Genomic DNA, 21315 nt, shown 5'->3' on the forward strand with positions numbered 1-21315 from the left:
ACCCCTGAACTAGAGAGTGTAACATGAACATCACCCAATATTTACCAAAAATAAATTATTTTTACCTAAACCAGGAATAGTTTAGTCTGATTTAGTGTCAAACAGTGACAACATGAACCTAAACATCTACTGTCAACTGAACATGTTGTAGCTTAAATTTTAGCTTCAAATGTGATGAGTGAGGCTCCCTAATGGAGTAACTAGGTCACCTTTGAGTCCCAGGGAGACCCGGTGCTGCCAGGCTCAGGTTTATGAGGAAACACAGGGACAGAGCAGGTGGGACCAGCCGGTACCCCATGAGCAGACCTGAAAATACACAATGATGGGATCAAACATTCAGTGTAGTTTCCCCACACTGAACACTGTTACACTTCAAGATTTAATATGAAGTCTGATTTAAAAGGAAAACATTTTATACGGGAAACAAAACCAGATTTTTAAACTCATCTGCACAAATTGAAGGTCTCAAGTTCACGTCTGCTGATTTTAGCTTTTTTTTCTTCTTGAAATTAGCAACCTACAAAAATCAAACATTCTGCTTTCACTTTTAAAATTATAGTTAAAAAGGTCAACTTTCAGAAAACAACACTACAATGGAAGCCATTTTCTGCCTATCTTGCAGTAAAAATTAATGTTCTGCATCCCATAGTTCTGATTATTATTAGGTTTTATCTCATAAGTAAAACATGATCAAGTCATAAATACAGGATTCATTTATAAACTCTGTTCTCATTACAGAGGTGGAAATGGCTTCCATAAAAATAAAAATCATTGCTTTCACTGAAAAGATACAAATAAGATTCTCAAAGCTATGATACAGTTCTACAAATTAAAAATGTTGTCTCAACATTTTTATTTCGGTTTTTGCATTACATTTAAACCCAAAAGTCAGTTTTCTTTGAGTCTTGTAAATCTTCAGACAGTTTTAGAGCCATTCAGATTTAACAAATACATTATTCTGAATCCTTATTTATAGTCACATCAAAGAGAAGCTATTAGCAGAAGAAAATTAGCTAATTTGCTGTGATGCATGAAAAAAACCTGCAGATTTTATTCTCAGTTGAAGGGTAAGTAGGTCAAAATGAAAACTGCCCCTTTAAGATTAGTTATTGTTATACTTTGTTCTTAGAAATTCAATGTTTTATGGTCATTGCCTTCCAATTTTTCTCTTTATCAATAAACATTGTACTATTCCAAACGAGGATCAACAACTAAAACACATTTTGTGTCCTTTACTAAAAGTTAGAGGGTTTATCAGTGTATTGTTCATATATTTTTATTGTTTAAATCCCTGCAGCTTCCTCATACAGTCGATGCAGTTTGCTCCATTTCGTTGCAGCATTATCTGCCGCCGCATTCACACGACGAGACAAACAGGTTCCTGAATGATGTCTGTCTTTAACATCAAACCTCCATCTCGGATAAATATTTAAGGTCTTGTTAAATCCCAGGATCCTTAGTAACCTGGAAACTAAATATTTAAATAACCTTGCAGTCGGTGAAATCAGTGCAGCAGCTCTGTAACCTACACACCGAGCCTACCTGAATGCATAGCTGGAGTGTTGACAGGAGAAACGCGTTGATTTCCGCAGGTTAAAGGTTCATTTCTGAAAAACACCTCTGGCCCGTCCCGCACCGCCCCGCTCTGCAGCACTGCGCCCTCCCCCACTCTGGTCCCCGCTGCGGGTTTTGCTCCGTGGCAGGCTCCACGTGGAGGAGCCCGGTCTGTCTTTGTCTTGGATTTTCCTGCCACGCCACGTCCACAGTCACATTCCTCTAAGGGTGCGGACACACAAACCTGATATTTATTTATGTCATCCTGGGTCACTTCTCGACTTTCACTTCGTTTAAATGGGCGGAGCAGCAGTTCATTCGTGTGGGTGAAATGCTCTCAGCCGTTTGTTTTTGCAGCATATTTAGGGTTGTGATTAACGTGCAGTTTAAATCCAGAAAGCGCAGCGGCCTCTCCTGTATGGAAGACCAAAAATGCCAAAATGTAATAAATTAAATTCTTACTACAGAGGTGAGTAGAGTACCCACAATTGTACTGGAGGGTAGCACTACTTTAACACACATCTACTTAAGTAGACGTGTGTAAGAAATAACTAAGAAATGACTCAAGTAAGAGTAAAAATGTATTTGGTAAAAAGTCAAATCAAAATTTAAAAAAACGAACTGAAAAGGAATAACAAGTCATCAGTTCCAAACACAGCAGTAAGTTTGTCTCTGAATGGCTCAAAAAACCCAAAACGATGGGATTAAAATAGTTGAAGTCTAGACTTTAGTAAGATTAAGATGATGTGGGATTATTTTAAAACATTTTTCAATGTGGCTGAACGAAAACAAGAAGAGTTTCTCCCATATCCTTAAAGGTCGGACGATTACTTTTCCACACAGGGCCAGGTTAATAAAATCCTCATCTGAAAACTGGATTTACTTAGATTAAAATTACTGAATGTTTTCTGATCAATCCCTTTAAAATGGTTCAGTCCACACCTGGAAAATAAAGGGCAGAGCTACAATTCTACAATATGACCACAAGATGTCCCTGTAGCATTTCATTTAGCTCTAAGTATCATATTGCAATTCACGATATAGTTTTGTAGGAAATGTTGAATTGGCTACATGCAAATCTTTAAATGTTTAACATATTTTCATTAGATGCCACATCTTAGGAAGTACAAAGAGATTCAGTGACAAGTTTATAAAATATTTCCACCTAAAAAGAATTTCCAAAAGTTCAAATTATTTAGTTTTCCCAACCTTGAGTAAGACTTTGTTTTACCAAGTTATTGATAATGAAGTTAAGGAGCAGAGACGTACTTCAATGCCAACCCAGTTTAATCAGCCATCTTATCAGCTGCAGTAAAGATTATAAAGGCAACAACAAAGTGTTATTTACTTAATAGCAACATGAGTTCTTACGCCATAGAAACACGAGGATGTTTGTTTTTTTACTCATCCGGATAATTACAGATGAAACTACGCACACAAAAACAAACACAAGCTCACTTCCCACATCCAAACGAACGAGTCCTTAAGGTTTCAATACAGACAGAATAAACATGACAGGACACGTTTGAGCTGAAGGAAGAATTCAACTTTTTAAAGTGTGGCCTCCTTCCTTGACTTTACAAAAAGTACATAACTTTTTTTACATAGATTTTTTTCTGACAGATGGCTAACTATCTTTNCTTTAANTTTACNGNAGAATCTTCTCCCACGCAACAGCACAGCTATTAATACACAAAAAGTATTTTTCCTTGCAGGTTGGCATAAGATTTCGAGGGTTTTTGACTTCAGATGTAATAAAAAAAAATCATTGCATGATGTAAGGTTGCACATTTTAAGGAAACTAACAATGAGAGACCATATTTTCAGTAATTACCATATTGCTTCATATTAAATGTGGCTGTACACACATTATTAAAAGTCAATGAAGAATGTGCGAGACCTTCCAGTTGCAGGATGAAAAGAAAAGCATTACACAGGAGGTCAAGCATCTCTGTTCGTGACTGCAGCCCCATGTTGACTCGTTATTTCACAGCTGGTCGGTGCACAAGCATCCGACCAACGGCCGCTTACAGGAAACGGGATTACGCTGCAATTATTCACATGGTTTACTGTCAAATATGAGTATGAGAGTAAGATGTCTGTATTATTTTATGTCCTCCAACAGTATTAACTCCATATTTTATGCCTGCAGTTGTATTCACAGCATCGGGAGGGAAAATTACAAAAACAGACCAATTAATTACTCACGTTTAACAAATTTGTTCTTTAGCTGTTCATGTTTTCCTGCACATCAGCTTTACTATTTTCAGAACAGTTGCACAAATTGGATAGCTTTGCAAAAGTATTCACTTCCCTTAAATTTTCCTACATATTACAACAAATTTTATTGTATTTTATTGGGCTTGACTAACACAACGCATTGCAAAATTGTGAATATGATGCACGCTTTTCATAACTGATGTGTTTTGGTGTAAAAGTATGATGCACTTTGGTAATCCACCAAATGGTGTTTCATCAAAGTATTGACTCAAAGTGGCAAATACAGCTTGTAAAAATGTTTGAAAATAATTTCTTTCTTGCCTTCTGCCTTACAGTAATTCACTTTGTGTTGATTATATAAAGAAGTGAAGAGGTTTAATGGGCTTGAAAGGCGTTTTATCTATTTGACGGCCTGTATATAAGGTTAAAAAATCTCCAAAAGTGCACAAAAGAAAAAAAAAACAAAGGTTTTCCCTAAAGGACCGTTTAGTGACACTGACTTTTCTGCACAGTGTCACAGAACTGCACGTCTTTGTTTTCTTAAGCATGCTCACACAGCCATGACGCTCACACATGTCCCAAACTGAGGACATCCCTCCATTACATAACAGGGATTAGGCTCCTCTTTTTGGTGGCCCCCAATAGTGAAAACTGTGTGAGTCTATTTTTGACCTCTGGACCTCGGTGTCATTTCAGTGTACGCTCACTGCAGCAATTGGTACATGCCGTCCCAATCTGCATTCAGTGTGTGGGGCTCAAACTCTCTGAACGGACGCAACTCAAAGCTCGGCTGTCTGAAAACTGTCTTTGTGATTAATCCTCTTGCAAAATTTAATAGTTTAGATTCTTGTGAGATGGGTTTAGGAGCAGGTTTGGTGATCAATTGGTAAAATGCAAACTGCAAAAATACAAGTATTTTTGTCTATTATTTTATAGCACACTTGAAATCAGACAAAACTAATTTAGAAGTGACTTTTAAGCTATTTAAAGGAGCTTGTTTTAGTCAATAATTCCTTAATTTTGAATGTAAAAAGTACTTGCTCTTTTGGCAGGTTCAGTAAATTAATCTGCAATGGGTCTAGTATTTTTTCATCCATATTAAGGAATTATTTACTTAAAACAAGCTCTTATTCTTGCTGCAAAGTCACTTCTACATTAGTTTTATCTGATTTCAAGTGTACTAAGATATTTGCACTAGAAACTAGACCGAAATACTTTTGTATTTTTTCAGTGCAGAAACATCAAGAAGATTAAATTAAATGATGAGTTTGAGAAATATATGATGACATTTGCATATTTTATTTTGTCTTTAAAATATGAACATGCATTTTGTATCTGACAATTGCGTTGTGTCGTAATTTTTAAAATCTGTAAAATGTTACACATGTGAAACGTTTTCTCATGTGAAAATCCTGTTATAAAATGTGAAGATGTGTTTTACTTTTGTAGGAAATCTTTCCTACGTGTCACATATAGATTCTTGGTCAGAATCGCACAAGGAGGATATTTTTCTCTGCACACCAGTGTAAACACACTCATGTCTAAACACAGATGGAGGGCAGTTTCACATCATGAGCGTCAAATTGGAGACTTGTGTCAGAAAATGTTCTCAGGACATGAAGGGTTATTTTTGCAGGGGGGCTCCAAACAGTCAGGGCAAATTAACTGGAAGATTTCTTAATTGCAGCCACTCAGGAACATGACTTGGACATGCGTAAATGACATGTGGACTCAATGTTTTGAAGTGCATAAAAAGTTCTGTTTCCATGAAGTCAATGGGCAGCTGTGAACTGCAACACAGTTACACATAAACGTATGGAAAGGTCAACTAGAAAGACTTGCACAAAAATACTTACATGGTCACATGGAAACACTTGTAAAATATGTTTCAGACAGTATGGAAGTAATTTAGCATCTTACAAGTTTATATGGGGCTCCAAAAGTGTCAAAAAGTATTCATACATGTTATTAAATATATAAGGTCAGAGATTTCTTCCTACCTGGAATTGATAAAGTTTAAAAACACATATGATCTTTTGTTTTGGAAATCCCATTTGTTTTAGGAAATAACAGCTGCTTTTTGGCAGGAAGGTTACCTGAATGTATGTCTGGATCCCCATGTGTCCATTTTAACTCCTAAATGTAAAACTCTGACATTTTCAGAGAAATACAACTCAGCTTCCATGTATAGTGCATGTCTAGACATTTGCTAATAATTTTGGCATATTTAATGTATGAGCTATGGCATTCAAAAAGAGCCTAAAATTAGCCTTCTAAAGAAAATGTTAATTTTCCCAAACATTCGAACATTTCTAAAAGAAAAGTCCTTATGCTCTTGAAGGGGACCTGTTGTGCAAAATTTACATTTTGCTTGTTTTTCTTTTTGTTGTTTTTGTTTGTTTGTTTGTTTTACATCCATTTGGGTCTCAACTGCTTCTGAAAACAAAATCTCCAGAATGTTAAGTCACGATCAACAAGTACTGGGCCGTTACTTGGCAACCACAGCAAAGCTCCAGCACATTTGGTCAGCTGATTTTACTGCTGTTTGCGTTGTATAATGGCTGCTGGAAGAGACAAGTGTCATGTTGTTGACTTTCCATCCAGAAACTATTAGTTGGTTGTGCAGGAGGTTCTACTTCTGCTTTTCAAAGCTGTATGGTTGTAAAACTGTGCATCTATTTGCATCAATTTCATGTTTTGAAACTGAAGAATCTGGTACCTTTAAAAAATAAAACTGAAAATATTAAATGTTTAATGAAGTTAGTAATTTTCATAGGTAGTGTAGTAGTCAAAGGTACTTTTATCACCATTGATAATTACATCCAAAAATGTTAACTCATATATAGAATGCATGTATGCACACATGCACATATTTTTGGCACATTTACCACCCCATATATTCATAGTATTTTGCATTAAATGCAAAATGTGTGCTGTTCTTCATCACTTACTGCATATTTACTTCTATTCACTTTGTCCTCATTCCGAAAGTACTAAAAAGAACACAGTAATGTATTTTTTATTGTTATTGATTTCTTAATTCTCACAGTTTGTATCTGAACTGATATCTGATATTTTTTATGGTTGCAGTTTTTCCATCTCTGACAGAACAATGAACTGTAAATTATTCCAGAGAACTAAAGGAGAATCTCAGCACATCTGTCTGTGAACTGAACCACAAAACAAAGTGGGTCAAGGAGCAGGACAACAAGCTGATGGCACAATGCATCCTGCTGCAAAATGAGTAAAGAAGAATCAACTCAATGTTTTGGAAAGGAGTAGTCAAAGTCTTGACCTTAATCCAGCAGAAAAGTTGTGGAAAGGCATAAAGCAAGACGTTTGGGGGAGAAAACCAGCAAACAAAACCCAGAACAAAATGTTCTGTACTCACCATTAAAGTCTGAAAATATTTAAATCTATGTAGAGCTTTGGAAAAAACTAAGAGCCCACTGCACTGAACCCCACTGAAAACCTCCTGGTTATTGAATATGAACTTGTTTTCTTTGCATTATTTGAGGTCTGAAAGCTCTGCATCTTCTCATTTTCTGTAAATAAATACAAAATGTTTGCTTCTAATTTCAGATAAGTTGTCAGAAGTTCATAGAATAAAAGAATAATGTTCATTTTACTCAAAAATATACATATAAAAACTAAAACCAGAGAAACTGATAATCTTAAGTGGTCTATTAATTTTTTCCAGAGCAATGCAAAAAAAAAAAAAAAACTCTTACTGGAAGCTAATTTGGTAGAACATTTGGCTTCAGTTTAATTTTAGAACAGTTGGAAAAAGAGCTTCAATTTGGTGCAAACCTGACAAAAATGTTTGATGAATGAGCATAAATAAAGCTGCATATGATTAAAAATTATGTGCCTGTGGTTTCTCTATTAACATTATAATTAAAAGTTCCTTTATTAGTTCAGATCCTGTGACTTACAAATTGTTAAGCTAACAAACGCCCCATATAGTGGAGACATTAAGAAGCACTTTTATAGTGGAGACACTTCATTGAATAGAAGGAAAATATTTGCTCCATGTATTATTTTTATCCTTCAGACAGACTACCTATCACTGATAATAAATGGCAGAAAAACAAGTTAAATGAGAGTTCTATCTTTAGTACCTGCAGCATAAATTGACCATAACTAAGAATCAGCATCACTGATTGTTGCTCTGCAGACGAACTGCGGTCATTAAGCAGCCCGTTTGTAAAGGATGTGCTGCAGCTCACAGATATGCAGACACACTGGCATGTTAATCCCAACTGCAACAACATTTCTTCAGACTGGTCAACAGTTCTCAGAAAAAGAAACTCTGGAAACATTTCCATGGTGCATTTGTTAAAGAGCTCACAAAAATGGGCTTTAATGAATCCAAGAACTAATTTAAACGTGATTGGTTAGAGATTAAGTGAAAATGATGTAAAGCTGAATCAATGAAACAGAAAAACAAAGAGAGAAAGAAACAGAAGGTAAGAAATGGACATCATAAACAAAACAATAAAGGAATAAATGGATCAGCAGAAGCATGTTGGGGGTGACGAGTGTTTCCTGTGTAAACATGGAGGCTAATAAATGAACTAAACTAAGCTCAGCAGACTGAGAGATCAGGGGCAGAAACGCATCACAGAGGATTTATGAGGCAGAAACACAAACTAAAGATTATGTAAGATCAGACTGGCCTTTCTGTTATGAATTAGTAAGTTTTGAGACATTTTAAGAAATACAGTTTCTTAAAACACTCATGTTACTATCTGCATTTTACAATGACTTCCTGTGATGGCCTAAGAAAAAGTAGTGAATAAAAGAAAATGATAAAAGGCTTTCAAACTATCTGAAAAGTGTGGTGGGCATTTATACATTCCGTTCATTTTGATGCACATGAACTGCATTTCATAGCACACCAGTTTTTATGCAGAAACCTTGAATGGTTTCTTAGTGGTTTTGTCCATAAGCAGGAACAGAGCAGACTGGACTTCTTGAGGAAGCTGAGATTCTTCAAGGTTTGCAGTAAGATGATGCAGTTAAATATAACTATAAGAACTTATAAGTATAAGTCTGTTGTTGAGAGCATCGTCTTTTCTCCCCTTATCTGTTGGGCAGCAGCATCAGAACCTAATTAGTAAAAAGAGTGTAATTTCATTTAGGTATAAACCAGATCCTCTGGAGACTTCAGATAAAGAGAACATCAGTGAACAAATCTCATAATGAATACCAAGAAATGGACGTTTTAGGGAGAAAATTAAGTTCAAAGTTTGTTTAGGGTTTAAAACATTATCCCAAACTTTGATAATTTGATTGTATACACATTTTTAAATGAAAAAGTACCACTGCAAATTGGTGTATTTGTTTGCTAATGTACATTCAACAAATTTATCAAATTAACATTTGAGCTGATACATGAATTAGGCTCTTTCCACAAACTGCATGTTTATTTACAGCATGTATTCAGAGCTGTAAGTCAGAATGGATGTTACAGCGAGCGAGCCAGGAATCCGCACATTTAAAGTCACACAGGCACCTTCTATGTTTAGCAGAAGGAGTGGGCACATAATTAACCTTTAATTGTCGGGGTTCTGAGGTGGAAACACCAACAATTAAGCAGCTATTAATTTCTCATTTGGATCTGAGAGAAGGAGGAGGAGGAGTGAGAGAAGAAGAAAGATGGAAAAACAAATGGAGCCAGAGACATGAATGTTTGAGTCTTTGGAGGCTGAGAAACATTTTGAACATGGACGTTTCAAGCATGAACCACAAACAGCACCAGAAAATACTGAATACTTTAAGTAACAGCACATTTAATCCACAGTTTGTAGCCTTTTTCAGTCTCGGTTAGCTTGTTTGGTAAAGCCTAACCTGTGCAATCAACCTAAGAAAAGTTTCAGATTTGACTTCAGGCTTATGCAGAGCAACAAGGAAGGTTTTCCTTTCAAATTTCCATTAAAATACGATCAATAAACATATTCCTTAGTTTTTCACTCTCACAATCCTCATTTTAGGGATGCAAGTTATCAATTAAACTATTAATTTAAAGTTGACTGATCTTATTGATCGACCAATCCAAAAATAAGTCGGAAAGAATAAAATATGTGAAACACTTGATCAGAGGGGTGTTTGTACAGTAGTACTGTTTGTGGTTGCTCTTGAAGGAGTTTAAATTTGCTCTATGCAGTGCTTTAACTCACGGCTTCTCTCAAAATAAAACGTTAATGCATTTTTTTTCTCCGTTATCTCCTCCGCTCTAATGTCATCCGATCGTGTAGCACTAGCACATCAGTCGTTTTTGGTTGGTTGCTGAATGAGCGATTTTAAAGCGATAATTTCTCCCTTAACTATCATTAAGATACGTTTCGGAGTTTGTCCAGTGTTTAAATTTCAAAACGGCGCATAAAGTGCATTTTGTATCCCACACCGGTCTGTATTTTGACCTTTACTCTTTCCCGTTCTGGTCCGCCATCTTTGCTTCCGTGTCAACGGCTCTACAGGACTCTCCGGTCATCCCGAAGCGGACGGCTCCGCTTCGGGATGACCAGTGGCGCCCTCTGCTGGTTGGCGGCCAAACTACAACACTGAAAGCAGATCTAAGCGGATGTTAAATGTTAATCGACTGGAATTAAGTTTGATTTAATAAACCGTTAATCGACAATTAATCATAAGTGTGCTGTAAATTAGGGAAGAATGTCTTTCGTTTCTCTTTTCTTGTCATTTATGAGAAGTCTGTAAAGAAAGTCAGGACTGACAGTGTGACCATAGTGGTGAGTAAGTATCCTAAAGCAAATAAGATGTGTTAGATTGCAGGGGTTGAGTGTGATAATAACGTAGCTGTGCGTTCACCAGCACCTGGTTTATAGCACCTGCTCTGGTTAAACATTAGAGAATCTGACCTCTGCTGCCCCATGTACATTAAATACACTCTTATTTTGATGTCGACAAATTATATCTGATGTTTAAAATAACCAAAACTTCACCATACTCAGACACACACCTGCAGTTTTTGCTAAAGTTTTATATTGAAAGAAACTGACTTGAAAAAAAAATTTCCTGATTTTATTTTTTGTTACTTATATCAATTATTGTAATTTTTATCCTTAAAATTCCAAAATTTCCACTTAATTTTATATTTTGGTCTGTCTGATTATGTAATTTTAAAATATTAAATGATTGATAATTTGATCAGTTACTGAATACTTGAGTAGACGTTTCACCAAATACTTTTTTTCTCGTACTTGAGTAATTTCTTGGATGGTTACATTTTACTTCAGTAAAATGTGTTGTTGAAGTAGTACTACTCTTACTTGAAAGCATATTTTTGGTTACTCACCTCTGATTACAGCCCTAATCCTAGCCTTCTGGCACAAACAGAAATATTTTGGCGCCCCCTCTAAGGCGGCGCCCCTATAATTCATACACACTTTTTGTTCCACGGTCAGAAACTAATGGGTGTTGAGGGCCTGTCCACGTTTGGGGACCACCTCTCCGTACCACGGACCTCCTCTCTTCCTCTCGGTAACAAGTCACCGGTGCGCTCAAAACCCTGAGCGCACACGGAGCGCGTCGCCAACTGGAGAACTGGCAGAAACCACAGGAGACAGAGAGACCAGAGAAACTGTTTAGTGAAAAATACCCCAATCAGCACCGACCAGTGTCCGATCAGCGCTGAAAGCCACGAAGGGAAGCAGAGGGAAGACGGAGCGCCGGTCCGTCCGCCCTCCTCAGCACCGCGCAGGGGAGACACGCATCGGAGGAAAGATTCCCCGCAACGCATTGAAAGCTTCTGGTGAGGAGAAGAGGAGAGCGGAGGGCATCGGATAGCCAACCACGACAAGTGAGTGAGGATTTTATTTCATCCTGATTGAGCTCCAGGAAACATCTTATATTGATGTGAAGTGGTGCATTCAGTTAGAAACATTGTTTTACCTCAAAACGCTCACCTGAAACTTTACACAAACATTTTTAGAGGTTAACTTAGTGCTGCATGTTTCTTTAACAAGTGTAGAAAAATATATTTGAGTCATTTATTTCCTAAGTTAGGCAAGTTTTTTGTTTATTACCATGAAAAAGTCAAAAATAATACATTTCTTGCACAGAAGAGGAGGAAATACAATATTTTATCTTTTTGTAAACAAACTAAAGTGGAAGGTAACATCAGTTTGTTATAATTTTTATAACTTGAACACAAATGCAAAAACTTTAAAGGGTTTTCCCAGAATATAAAGGAGTCTTTACATTTTATTCTGAAGAAGTTCAAGTACTTGTTATATTTTATACCATGTTCATACTAAAAGTTACAATCCAATGCATTTAAGTTTATTTAGCATATTAAAATGCACAAAAGGACAAAAAAATGACTGATAGGTTAAAGTGACGCAGTAGACAGCTCAAACAGTAAATACTTTGCATCCGATTGAGAGTAAATATAATAACTGTCAGTTATAAAGGAAAAAGGCATGAAATGTATCGCATTGTTACACCAAGTTGAGAAAACATTGTTTTATATATCAATAATCCAAAATATAATTGAGAAGTAGTTGCAGCACAGAGACTAGATAATTGTTTGGTAAAATTCCTCAAATGAATAATCCTTATCTGCAACCTACAGCATTCCTATAGGTAAAATTATTCTCTACTTGTGGGAAACTGCTTTACAAGACTTATGAGTTGTATAAGAACTATTTCTGTCTTTTGCTCATAAAGTTCATTTTGAAAATTGAAGTAGATCCAGAAAGTGTTTCTGAAGAACTAAAAGTTTATGAAGAGCTGAAAGAAAAGGTCAAGTCCAAACCAGATCACAATGTGAACAGGGATAAACTAAACTAATTCATAAAACAAATTTAAGGTTTTCAGTGACAAGAGGATGATACTCCTCTTATAATACTAATATTTTTTATGAATGTATTGCTAATAAAAATGTATTTTCTCCAGCTCAGATTCTCATCATCAATAAAAAGTCCTGAAGTCTCAACAAAATCAGTGAAATGCTAAGATAAATCTCTGGAGTGTAACTCTTCCCACTGAAGATAATAAAACTGGATTTTTTTCATATTTAGTAAAAATATGTTCAGTTTAAGCCATGATAAGTTGTGCAAGTTCACACACTAAATCAACGCGATCATAAGAGCTTTGCTACAAATAGTACTATTATGACAGACCTAAGAGCATAAGAAAATAATTTTTTAATGAATGCATATTTATTTAACCATGTTGGTGTGCTCTCATGGGAATGTGTTTGTAAATTTACCAATGAACAGTAAGTAGTCCTAGCATGGATTCCTGTACAATCCCACTTATAATACTCTGCCTTTAGCTTTGATTACAGCTTGCATTCGCTGTGGGTGCCAGTGATTTGACCTTTGACCTTTCTTAAACAGACTGACATCTTTTCCAGGACCACAGGATGACTGCTGGCATGGTTGTTTTAGAGATGAAACTCATTGCATCAGTTGAATGGGTTAAATATCTTGTTAGTAGCTGAAAGATGGTCGCGCATTTAGTAATTATCCAATAGGAAGCTTCTGTTAGCTTGGCTAAAATAGGAAACGCTTCATGTGATCATGTGATCGGCTACAGGTCAAACAGGCAAGAAACTTGATAGACTTGTTATTAATTTCTCTATTAGTGATAACCAAGAAAGATTAGTAAATATGTACATAAGTAATCAGAAGTGGGTAGGGTATCTGAAAATTGTGCTCAAGTAAGAGTCGCACTACCTCAATTTATTTTTACTCAAGTAAAAGTAAAATCCGACTCAAGTTCTGAGTGACAGATTAAAACATCAATTATTTAATATTTAAAAATTACATCATCAGTCTCAAGTAAGAGTAGAAATACTTCTTAATAAAGTTACTGAAGTAAAAGTAACAATAACAAGCATAACATAGTAAAAATACTCCTAAATTAAATTTTTACCAGAAAGTTACTCAAGTAAATGTAATATTACTGCACTCTGGAAGTAATAACATAAACAGCATAACTTTTAAATAAAAATGTTCTGTTTCCGTCTTTTTTCTCTTCAAATATACAACTTTGGATTTTCCAAAATCACATCCATTGATGGATATTAAGAGGACATTTTTAGCATCAACTTACTGCCAAAAACAGCTGGGTGTTTTTAAACTGTTGAGACCAAAATGGAGGCATGAAAATGTGCAAAATGTGAATCCTCATAATAGATCCCCTTTAAGAAAGACACATGAAGATCCAACAAAATTACCTCACTGTAAAACAGTTGAGCCACATTTAGTTGTATCAACTATCTTCTGCTCTTTAAGTCAAATAAATTTAAGGAGTTTCAGATTTTGATCCTAAATGTGAGTATGAGAAAGATAAATTTACAGTAGTAGGTTGTGTTAACTTAATAAGAGTTGAATAAATTAGAGTTTTTAGGTTGGCACTTAAAAAACTGAAAGAAGAAAAAGAGGAAGTGGGAACTATTTCCCAGAATGCTTAGCAGCTGTTTTTGTATTCAGAGATGGAAGTGTGTTACATGATCTGATTTCTGTGTTTTTAAGGTAAATGTTTATTTTAAATCTTGAGGATAATCTCATGTTTTGAGCTGAATTCATTGTGATGTTTAATAAAATTCATTATCAGATCAGAAATTTTGTTAATGTAATTTGAAACCAAAATTTAAATTATTCTAAAGTAAAATAATTATTTATTTTAACATGATAATAGAGAAATGTGGCTCTTTAACCAGGTGAGGGCTGTTTTTATTTGCATATTGTGAAATAATTATTTGGTTTAAATTGCAGCATTAAGTTAAAACTCACAATTCAAGATGAATGAACTTAAAAAACAATGTTAAACAACTTGTCTCTTGTTATATCAACTTCATAAACTTTAATTTCTGAGTTAAAACCAAAACATTTTTCTTGTTGACTTAAGTTGCATTTCAAGGCAGTAGGTAGATTTTCATTTCCAAGTTAAACCATTCAGTTTCACTTGAAACTACACTGTTTTACAGTGTAGTGAAACTCCAACCTATATACTTTTAATCAACAACTTTCCTTCCTGGATGCATTAATTCACACAACAATTAGACAATGTCGACTCATACGGTCGATATCTATAAATTACTTTTATCAAGACAAATAAACCAATATTTGTGCGTAAGAGAGGAAATGGATGGTGTAAAATGAGGGGCAAAATGTGAATAATTTAAATAATAATCCAGTTTTTTCCATAGTGGCAGCTCCAGACTTATTGGACCCAAAATCAGCCACTCACAACACGAAGCCTCGCCTCTCCTTCTCCACCAAGCCAATCACACTGACGCCTCGGGAGGAAAGTGAGGTGAGGAATCAAACCTAAGAAAGCAAAAACTATCCAGACAGAAGTCATTTTAGAGAGTTGCTGAGGGCTGACTGACCAGCCGAAGTGTTGCAGGTCGTGGCCACAGTGATGAAGTGGAAGACGGTGACCGCCATCTTTCTTTTGGTGGTTCTGTACCTGGTGATAGGAGCCGCCGTCTTCAGATGGCTGGAGCAGCCTCATGAGAGGTGGGCGTCTGTTTTCATTTCACTATTACTCCTCCAGCTTCATTATTTTATCTCTGAGCCTCAAAAACTCAGGACAGCTTCACATCAAGAACCCTCACCACTTCTATAATTTAGTGTTTGAAGGCGTCTCTACTAGCTTTGGGAGTCTAGAGAGGAAATTCTTCACAACCTCGAATATTTTGCAGCGTCTAACAGGTTTTTAGCTTCCTCCATTTTATATGGAAGGAAAGCATTCCCACAGCATGACCCTGCCAGCACCATGTTTCCCTGAACTCCAAAGTGACCAAATGCCATTTGGCTGTTTCTCAGATAATTGGCTTCAATAAGAATAAAAAACACACAGGTGGACTTTACTTAGCCATAAAGTGACTTGTTTTTATTTATTTATTCTTATTAAGTGGGATCACAGGAATGGAGGATGAAGACAAATGTGTGACACACTTTTCAGATTTGTAATCGTGAAATATTTCATTTCTTTTTTTTTAATGTAGTTGTTTATTTCAAATAGAAAACAAACAACAGGATAAGACAAAACACATGGATACATAAACAAGAACAAAATAATTTACCACTACTGTTCTGTGAATACTTATTTAATTCAACACCTTATCTCAATTTAATACAATATATTATGTAACTATCAGAAATTTGTAATTAAAGTAATTTTATTCACATGCATGTTCAGTATACTGTGCTAAAGAACGTACAAATAAATTATATTGTATAAGCAAAATTATTTCAAGACAAGAAAATCTACAGATCCGTAATAATAATATTAGTAATAATAATATAATATATTATTATTATACTTATATTTAATATTATATATATTAAATACTACTATTATAAAATAATAGTAGTATTTAAATCCTGTCATTTTGTTTCCACTTCACAATTAATCACTGCTTTCTCTCTTTCAATCACATCAAATCTCTATGAAATTATTTGAACTTTATGGTTTTATGATGTTTTAAAAGTCGTCAAGGTGTTGCATCGTAGTTGTGATTCTCTCTTGAGCCAAATCTGGTTTTGATCCATCTAAAAAAAAAAAAAACTTGGTTATTCATTAATTTTCCGACAGAACAGGTTATTTTTTCAAAACAGGAAGAACAAACTCGGTCTCTCCCTCTTTCAGTGCCCAGCGTTTGGCCATCCTGTCCCAGAAGCTGGACTTCCTGTCCCAGCACTCCTGCGTCAACCAGAGCCAGCTGGAGGAGCTGGTCCAGGTGAGTCGGCACTGGGCCAGAACACACACACGCACGCACACGCTCACACACACACCTGAAATCCTGTCATGACACCATGATTTAGAGATCCATGATGACTATGGCCTCATTCCAAGATATTAAAGGAATTTGATTGTTCATGTTTTCCAGATTTTAAATTGATTTTACCATTTTATAAGGTCACTGAACTACTTTGTTGGCATTAGAAAACTTTCCATTTGGTTTAAAGGTCATATATTATGCTTCTTTGAGCAGGTTAGGATAGGTTAATCCAACATGTTCATCACATGTTTTGCACAAAATCAATTGTAGATAAGATTTTTAGTCTTATCTACAACTAAGATAAGCTTTAGTCTTTAGTCTGACTTTAGACTGATCAGACTAAAATAGTCTGATCAGTTTTGTCTATTTTGAGCTGCTATAGGATCTCTGTCACTTTAAATCTATATAAGCTGCTGCTGGCCGCACCCCCAACTCAATGTTCACACTCACTCATGAAAATGGCTGCAAACAGCTGTGAAATTACACAATCATTAATCATAGAAAAGCAGAAGTTGAGCCTCCTGCAGAACCAACAAGAATGCAGCAAGTGGTTTCTGGATAGTAAGTCAACATCAAAACACTTGTCTTTTCCAGCGGCCATTGTACAGCAAATAGAGCACTGAATTCAGCTTCATCTCATAAATTATTTACACAAACAGACACGTTTTTAATATACATATCTATATCACATACATTATTTCATTTATTTATTTATTTTGTGCATAAAATTTCTTAATCTGAGTTCAAATTTCAGACAAGAAAAGGCCGTATGACAATAAGAAACTTTGAATCCTTGAAAACCAGCTGAAAAAATGTGCTTGAGCTACGAGTGGGTTGCTAGGTAACGGGAAGGGGTTCCATGGTTACTAGGTAACGGTCAGTTCCTGCTGATTTGTGACGTTTTGAAATGGCTAATTTTCCAGACACCAAAACACATTAACTTATTTCCAATAATCAGCTGAGTTTTTTGTTTTGTTTTGTTTTGTTTTTCTTAAGAGCTTTTGCTGTTTATAAAAGCAGTAGAGACCCAAATAGAAGTACAAAAGTGTGAAATTTGCATGAAAGGTCACCTTGAAAAAAGATACACGAAGATCCAAAAAAGTTAATTACTATGAAGTAAGAACATTTCCTCCAACTGCGACTAATTTCTGTGTTTTTCTGGTTTCTTCAATAGTGAATTTACTGACTTTTCTTGATCTCCAGTCTGTCTATTTATGATCTACAACTTTTCTTCCTGAATCCATTCATTCACGCAGCAAGCAGACTCAAATGTTGATCTTTTGTGTTTAGTTGGACTGGAGTCTCTGTTTCATCGTGTTCCCTTGATTTGGATCGATTTCACTGACAGACTCATCTGGAGTTATAACATGAATAATCTTCCTCCTGCTTCAAAGAGAAACTTTATTACATTAGTGCCACACAGACAGACTAACGGCATAATCGAATGAACCGATGTTGTTATCAATCCACCACCAAGTGTCAAACCTCAAACTGCTTTTAGCCAAATTAAAACAACTCCTCTGGCTTCCCGAGACACTTTTAGAAGAAATTATATTAATAAATCCAATGCATTTGTTCACACTTTGATATTTTAATCTGATGCAACCAAAACTCAACATTATGTTTCCACAGGGACAAATTGGTTTAAAGGAAATGATATGATTTGCAATAATATTCACAAACTGTTAACTTCCCCTCATTTCTTAAAAGGAGAAATTGGGATTTTTGCTACAGATCAATGCAAAGTAGCGAATAAGCATGAAGTTAAAGGAAAAGTTGAACATGATTCTTCTGTATGAGCTGGGCAACAAAATTCTTATTTTTAATATTAAATTTGACTTCTGAATTTATCAGATTTTTTTTTCTTAAAAAATTACAAATGACAGAAAATATCTTAAAGTTGGCTTTTACTTCAATAATTTATTCTCAATTGACTTGAATTCAAAATCAAAATAAACAGAAGAATAAAACATGCTTGTCAATTCAATTAAATTCAAATAAAAAAAAATACTTTATTGATCAAAAATAAAGATGGCAGTTCTTAGCATCACTCTGGAAAACCAAGAAGTGCTTTGGTAGAAAAAAAAAATCCAGATTTTCCAAAGATTAAATCTTCAAAAACAGAAAATTTGATTAATCAGTTAAATAAATGAATCACTCAGTTCTAGATCATTCTTATTTTTTTTTTTTTACCAAAGAAATGCACACAGAAACACTTTGTCCTGCAAATAATGCAACAAGTTGTTTGGAGTCTCCAGAAGCTTGGATGATTTAGGGAATAAACAAGATGCATGCCACACTTTTCAGATTTTCAGCCGTGAGCATTTTTGAAAACCAAATGTCTTTTTCCTCCCACTTCACAATTATGGTGTATCATAATCACAATAGTCCTAATGTAGGGATTCACTATGTTGTGGTTTTCTGTGTTCATGATTTTAGTAGATCACTAAGCTGAAATATGGAAAATGATCAGAATATGATGTGTTGTTCTAGATTAAACATAATTTGGTCATAATATCAGGGCATAGAAGCAGACTTTAGTTGAACTGATACACATATGTTGATGATTTGGCATGCAGAGTTCAGGACCAGGGACAGCTCCAGACTCAGACATGGAAAAACAAAAACTGAGTCCAAGAAAGCATCTCTGTCATCAGCTCTACCTCGGCTGTAGATCCAAACCATTTGTTTTCATGATCAGTTAATCTCAAACTGCATACTCAGTGTTTTCATATTTTATGATTATGAACAGACACAACCACAGCTTCTGTACATAAACATCAAATTATTTACAGCAGAATAAAAGTCGCAGAGCTTATTTCTCGGGTCTTATGGAGCCTTTTTCCTCCCCAGCAAGTTGTGTCTGCTGTCCGATCCGGGGTGAATCCTGCAGGAACTTACACCAACCACAGCAGCCTGTGGGACCTGAGCTCCGCGTTCTTCTTTGCTGGAACTGTCATCACCACCATCGGTAGGAAATTAAACTTATTGATCGAAAACGCCTTGTCAAAGTTTATTGCTCCTAACTTTTCCACATTTTCCAGATTGGCTATATCACAATTAAAGTATCTTATTGTGTGTTTATGTGAGTTATCAGTGTAAAATGTGTAAGTGCATTATTGATACGTTCAGAAATCTGAAAAGTGTGGCGTGTATTTGCATTCAATCTCTTAATTCTGATATATAAAAACAAATGGAGTCCACCTCTGTCGTTATTTCACATCTGATCTGTAGCAAACTTAGAGGTTTGTTGTTGATCATACGTGAACAAACACAACAATTAAGACAAAGGAACGCAGCAGACAGATCAGGAATCATGTTGTAGAAAAGTGTGATAAAAAAAAAAAAGCTAAAACTCTAAAGGAGCTGCAGGATTATGACACCAATGGCTAAAGTTTCATATGAAAAGCCCCAGACTTCCTGCTTTTGGTTGCATCAATCAGTCGAATCTTGCATGTAGGCCACAGGTTTAATAAGATGTTTGAAAACGAATCTATGATGCCAGACTGGGACAGTTTCTGATTGTGTTTCTGCAGGATTTGGGAACATCTCTCCCCACACCGAGGGAGGGAGAATATTCTGTATCATCTACGCTCTGCTGGGAATACCGCTGTTTGGTTTCCTCTTGGCAGGTGTAGGTGATCAGCTTGGCACCATCTTCGGGAAGGGAATCGCCAGGGTGGAGAAAATGTTTGTGGTGAGTCTGAGAACCGCTCCAGCTGAAAATATTAGAAATGTTGCAACTTTGGTTCCTAATCGAACCGAGTCTAGTGGACTATCAGGTATGAAGACACCCAACAAAATGATCAAGTTTGGTTGACCAACCATCAAAGAAAAATCAAACACACAAAGAAAACAAGGGCAGAACTAAATGTCCTTACCGAACAAACATGGATGTATTTTTTTTTAACAACTTTCCTCCTTATGGCTGGTGATGTGACAGATCTCAGCCTGTAAATAATGACAGGAGCTAAATGTGGTTCCTTCCCCCTGCAGCACTGGGCCATCAGCCAGACCAAGATCCGAGTGATATCCACGCTGCTGTTTGTCCTGTTCGGCTGCCTGCTGCTGGTGGCGCTGCCGGCGGCCATCTTTAAACACATCGAGGGCTGGTCTGCGCTGGAGTCCCTCTACTTTGTGGTCATCACCTTGACCACCATCGGGTTTGGAGACTTTGTGGCAGGTGAATCAGACAAACTCTCTGTAAAGTTGTTGTTTTCTCTGGGTCGTGACAGCAGGTTTGATCGGTGTGGCTTTGTGTCCAGGTGGGTCAGACATAGAGTACCTGGACTATTACAAACCGCTGGTTTGGTTCTGGATTCTGGTGGGACTGGCCTACTTCGCTGCTATCCTCAGCATGATAGGAGACTGGCTCCGAGCCATCTCCAGGAGGACAAAAGAAGAGGTATTCAATGTAAATACCCTGGCAAAACCATTCAAACCCCATAAACCTTCATTTCCCCATTTTTGTGACTTTGCAGACACAATATTCAGTGGATTTAATTACTGCTTCAGGTGACAGACTAACACAAAGGAGGGCATCACAGTGGAACTATAATGATACATGTTTTTAAAACGTATTTTACAAATAAAAAAGTGGCATGCACATGTAAATATCCTCCTTTTCTTTAATTTTACTAAACAAAATTCAATGCAAATGATGGCCTTTGGAGGCTGCGTGATTAGTAAACAGGTTCTGAGCACTGTAAAACATTTGAAGGTGGTTTAACTTGAAACTGAAAATCCACCTGCTGCCCTGAAAATGTAATTTAAATCAA

General features: G+C 36.0%; 1 protein-coding gene and 1 long non-coding RNA gene across 2 annotated transcripts in view; one reads left to right on the forward strand and one right to left on the reverse strand.

Annotated features, from left to right (window-relative positions):
- Positions 1–208: 208 nt before the first annotated feature.
- LOC106958995 (uncharacterized) lies at positions 209–1953 on the reverse strand. The gene is made up of 2 exons (XR_001427264.1): positions 1543–1953; positions 209–306 (listed from the first exon to the last, which is right to left on the reverse strand). It is a non-coding gene; the product is annotated as an uncharacterized LOC106958995 (long non-coding RNA).
- A 9387-nt stretch (positions 1954–11340) lies between these two features.
- Positions 11341–21315, forward strand: part of LOC106958996 (potassium channel subfamily K member 2-like) — a 15960-nt gene continuing 5985 nt past the window's right edge. Inside the window, exons 1-8 of the mRNA XM_015051226.1 lie at positions 11341–11596; positions 14957–15063; positions 15157–15269; positions 16405–16495; positions 19391–19508; positions 20074–20234; positions 20534–20720; positions 20803–20942. Coding sequence (XP_014906712.1) covers position 11596; positions 14957–15063; positions 15157–15269; positions 16405–16495; positions 19391–19508; positions 20074–20234; positions 20534–20720; positions 20803–20942 — 918 coding nt within the window. The 5' untranslated portion in view covers positions 11341–11595. The remainder of the gene's footprint in view (positions 11597–14956; positions 15064–15156; positions 15270–16404; positions 16496–19390; positions 19509–20073; positions 20235–20533; positions 20721–20802; positions 20943–21315) is intronic.

Source organism: Poecilia latipinna, unplaced genomic scaffold (assembly GCF_001443285.1).
Source record: "Poecilia latipinna isolate Pla-1442-1.1 unplaced genomic scaffold, P_latipinna-1.0 Scaffold1036, whole genome shotgun sequence".
NCBI lineage: Eukaryota > Metazoa > Chordata > Actinopteri > Cyprinodontiformes > Poeciliidae > Poecilia > Poecilia latipinna.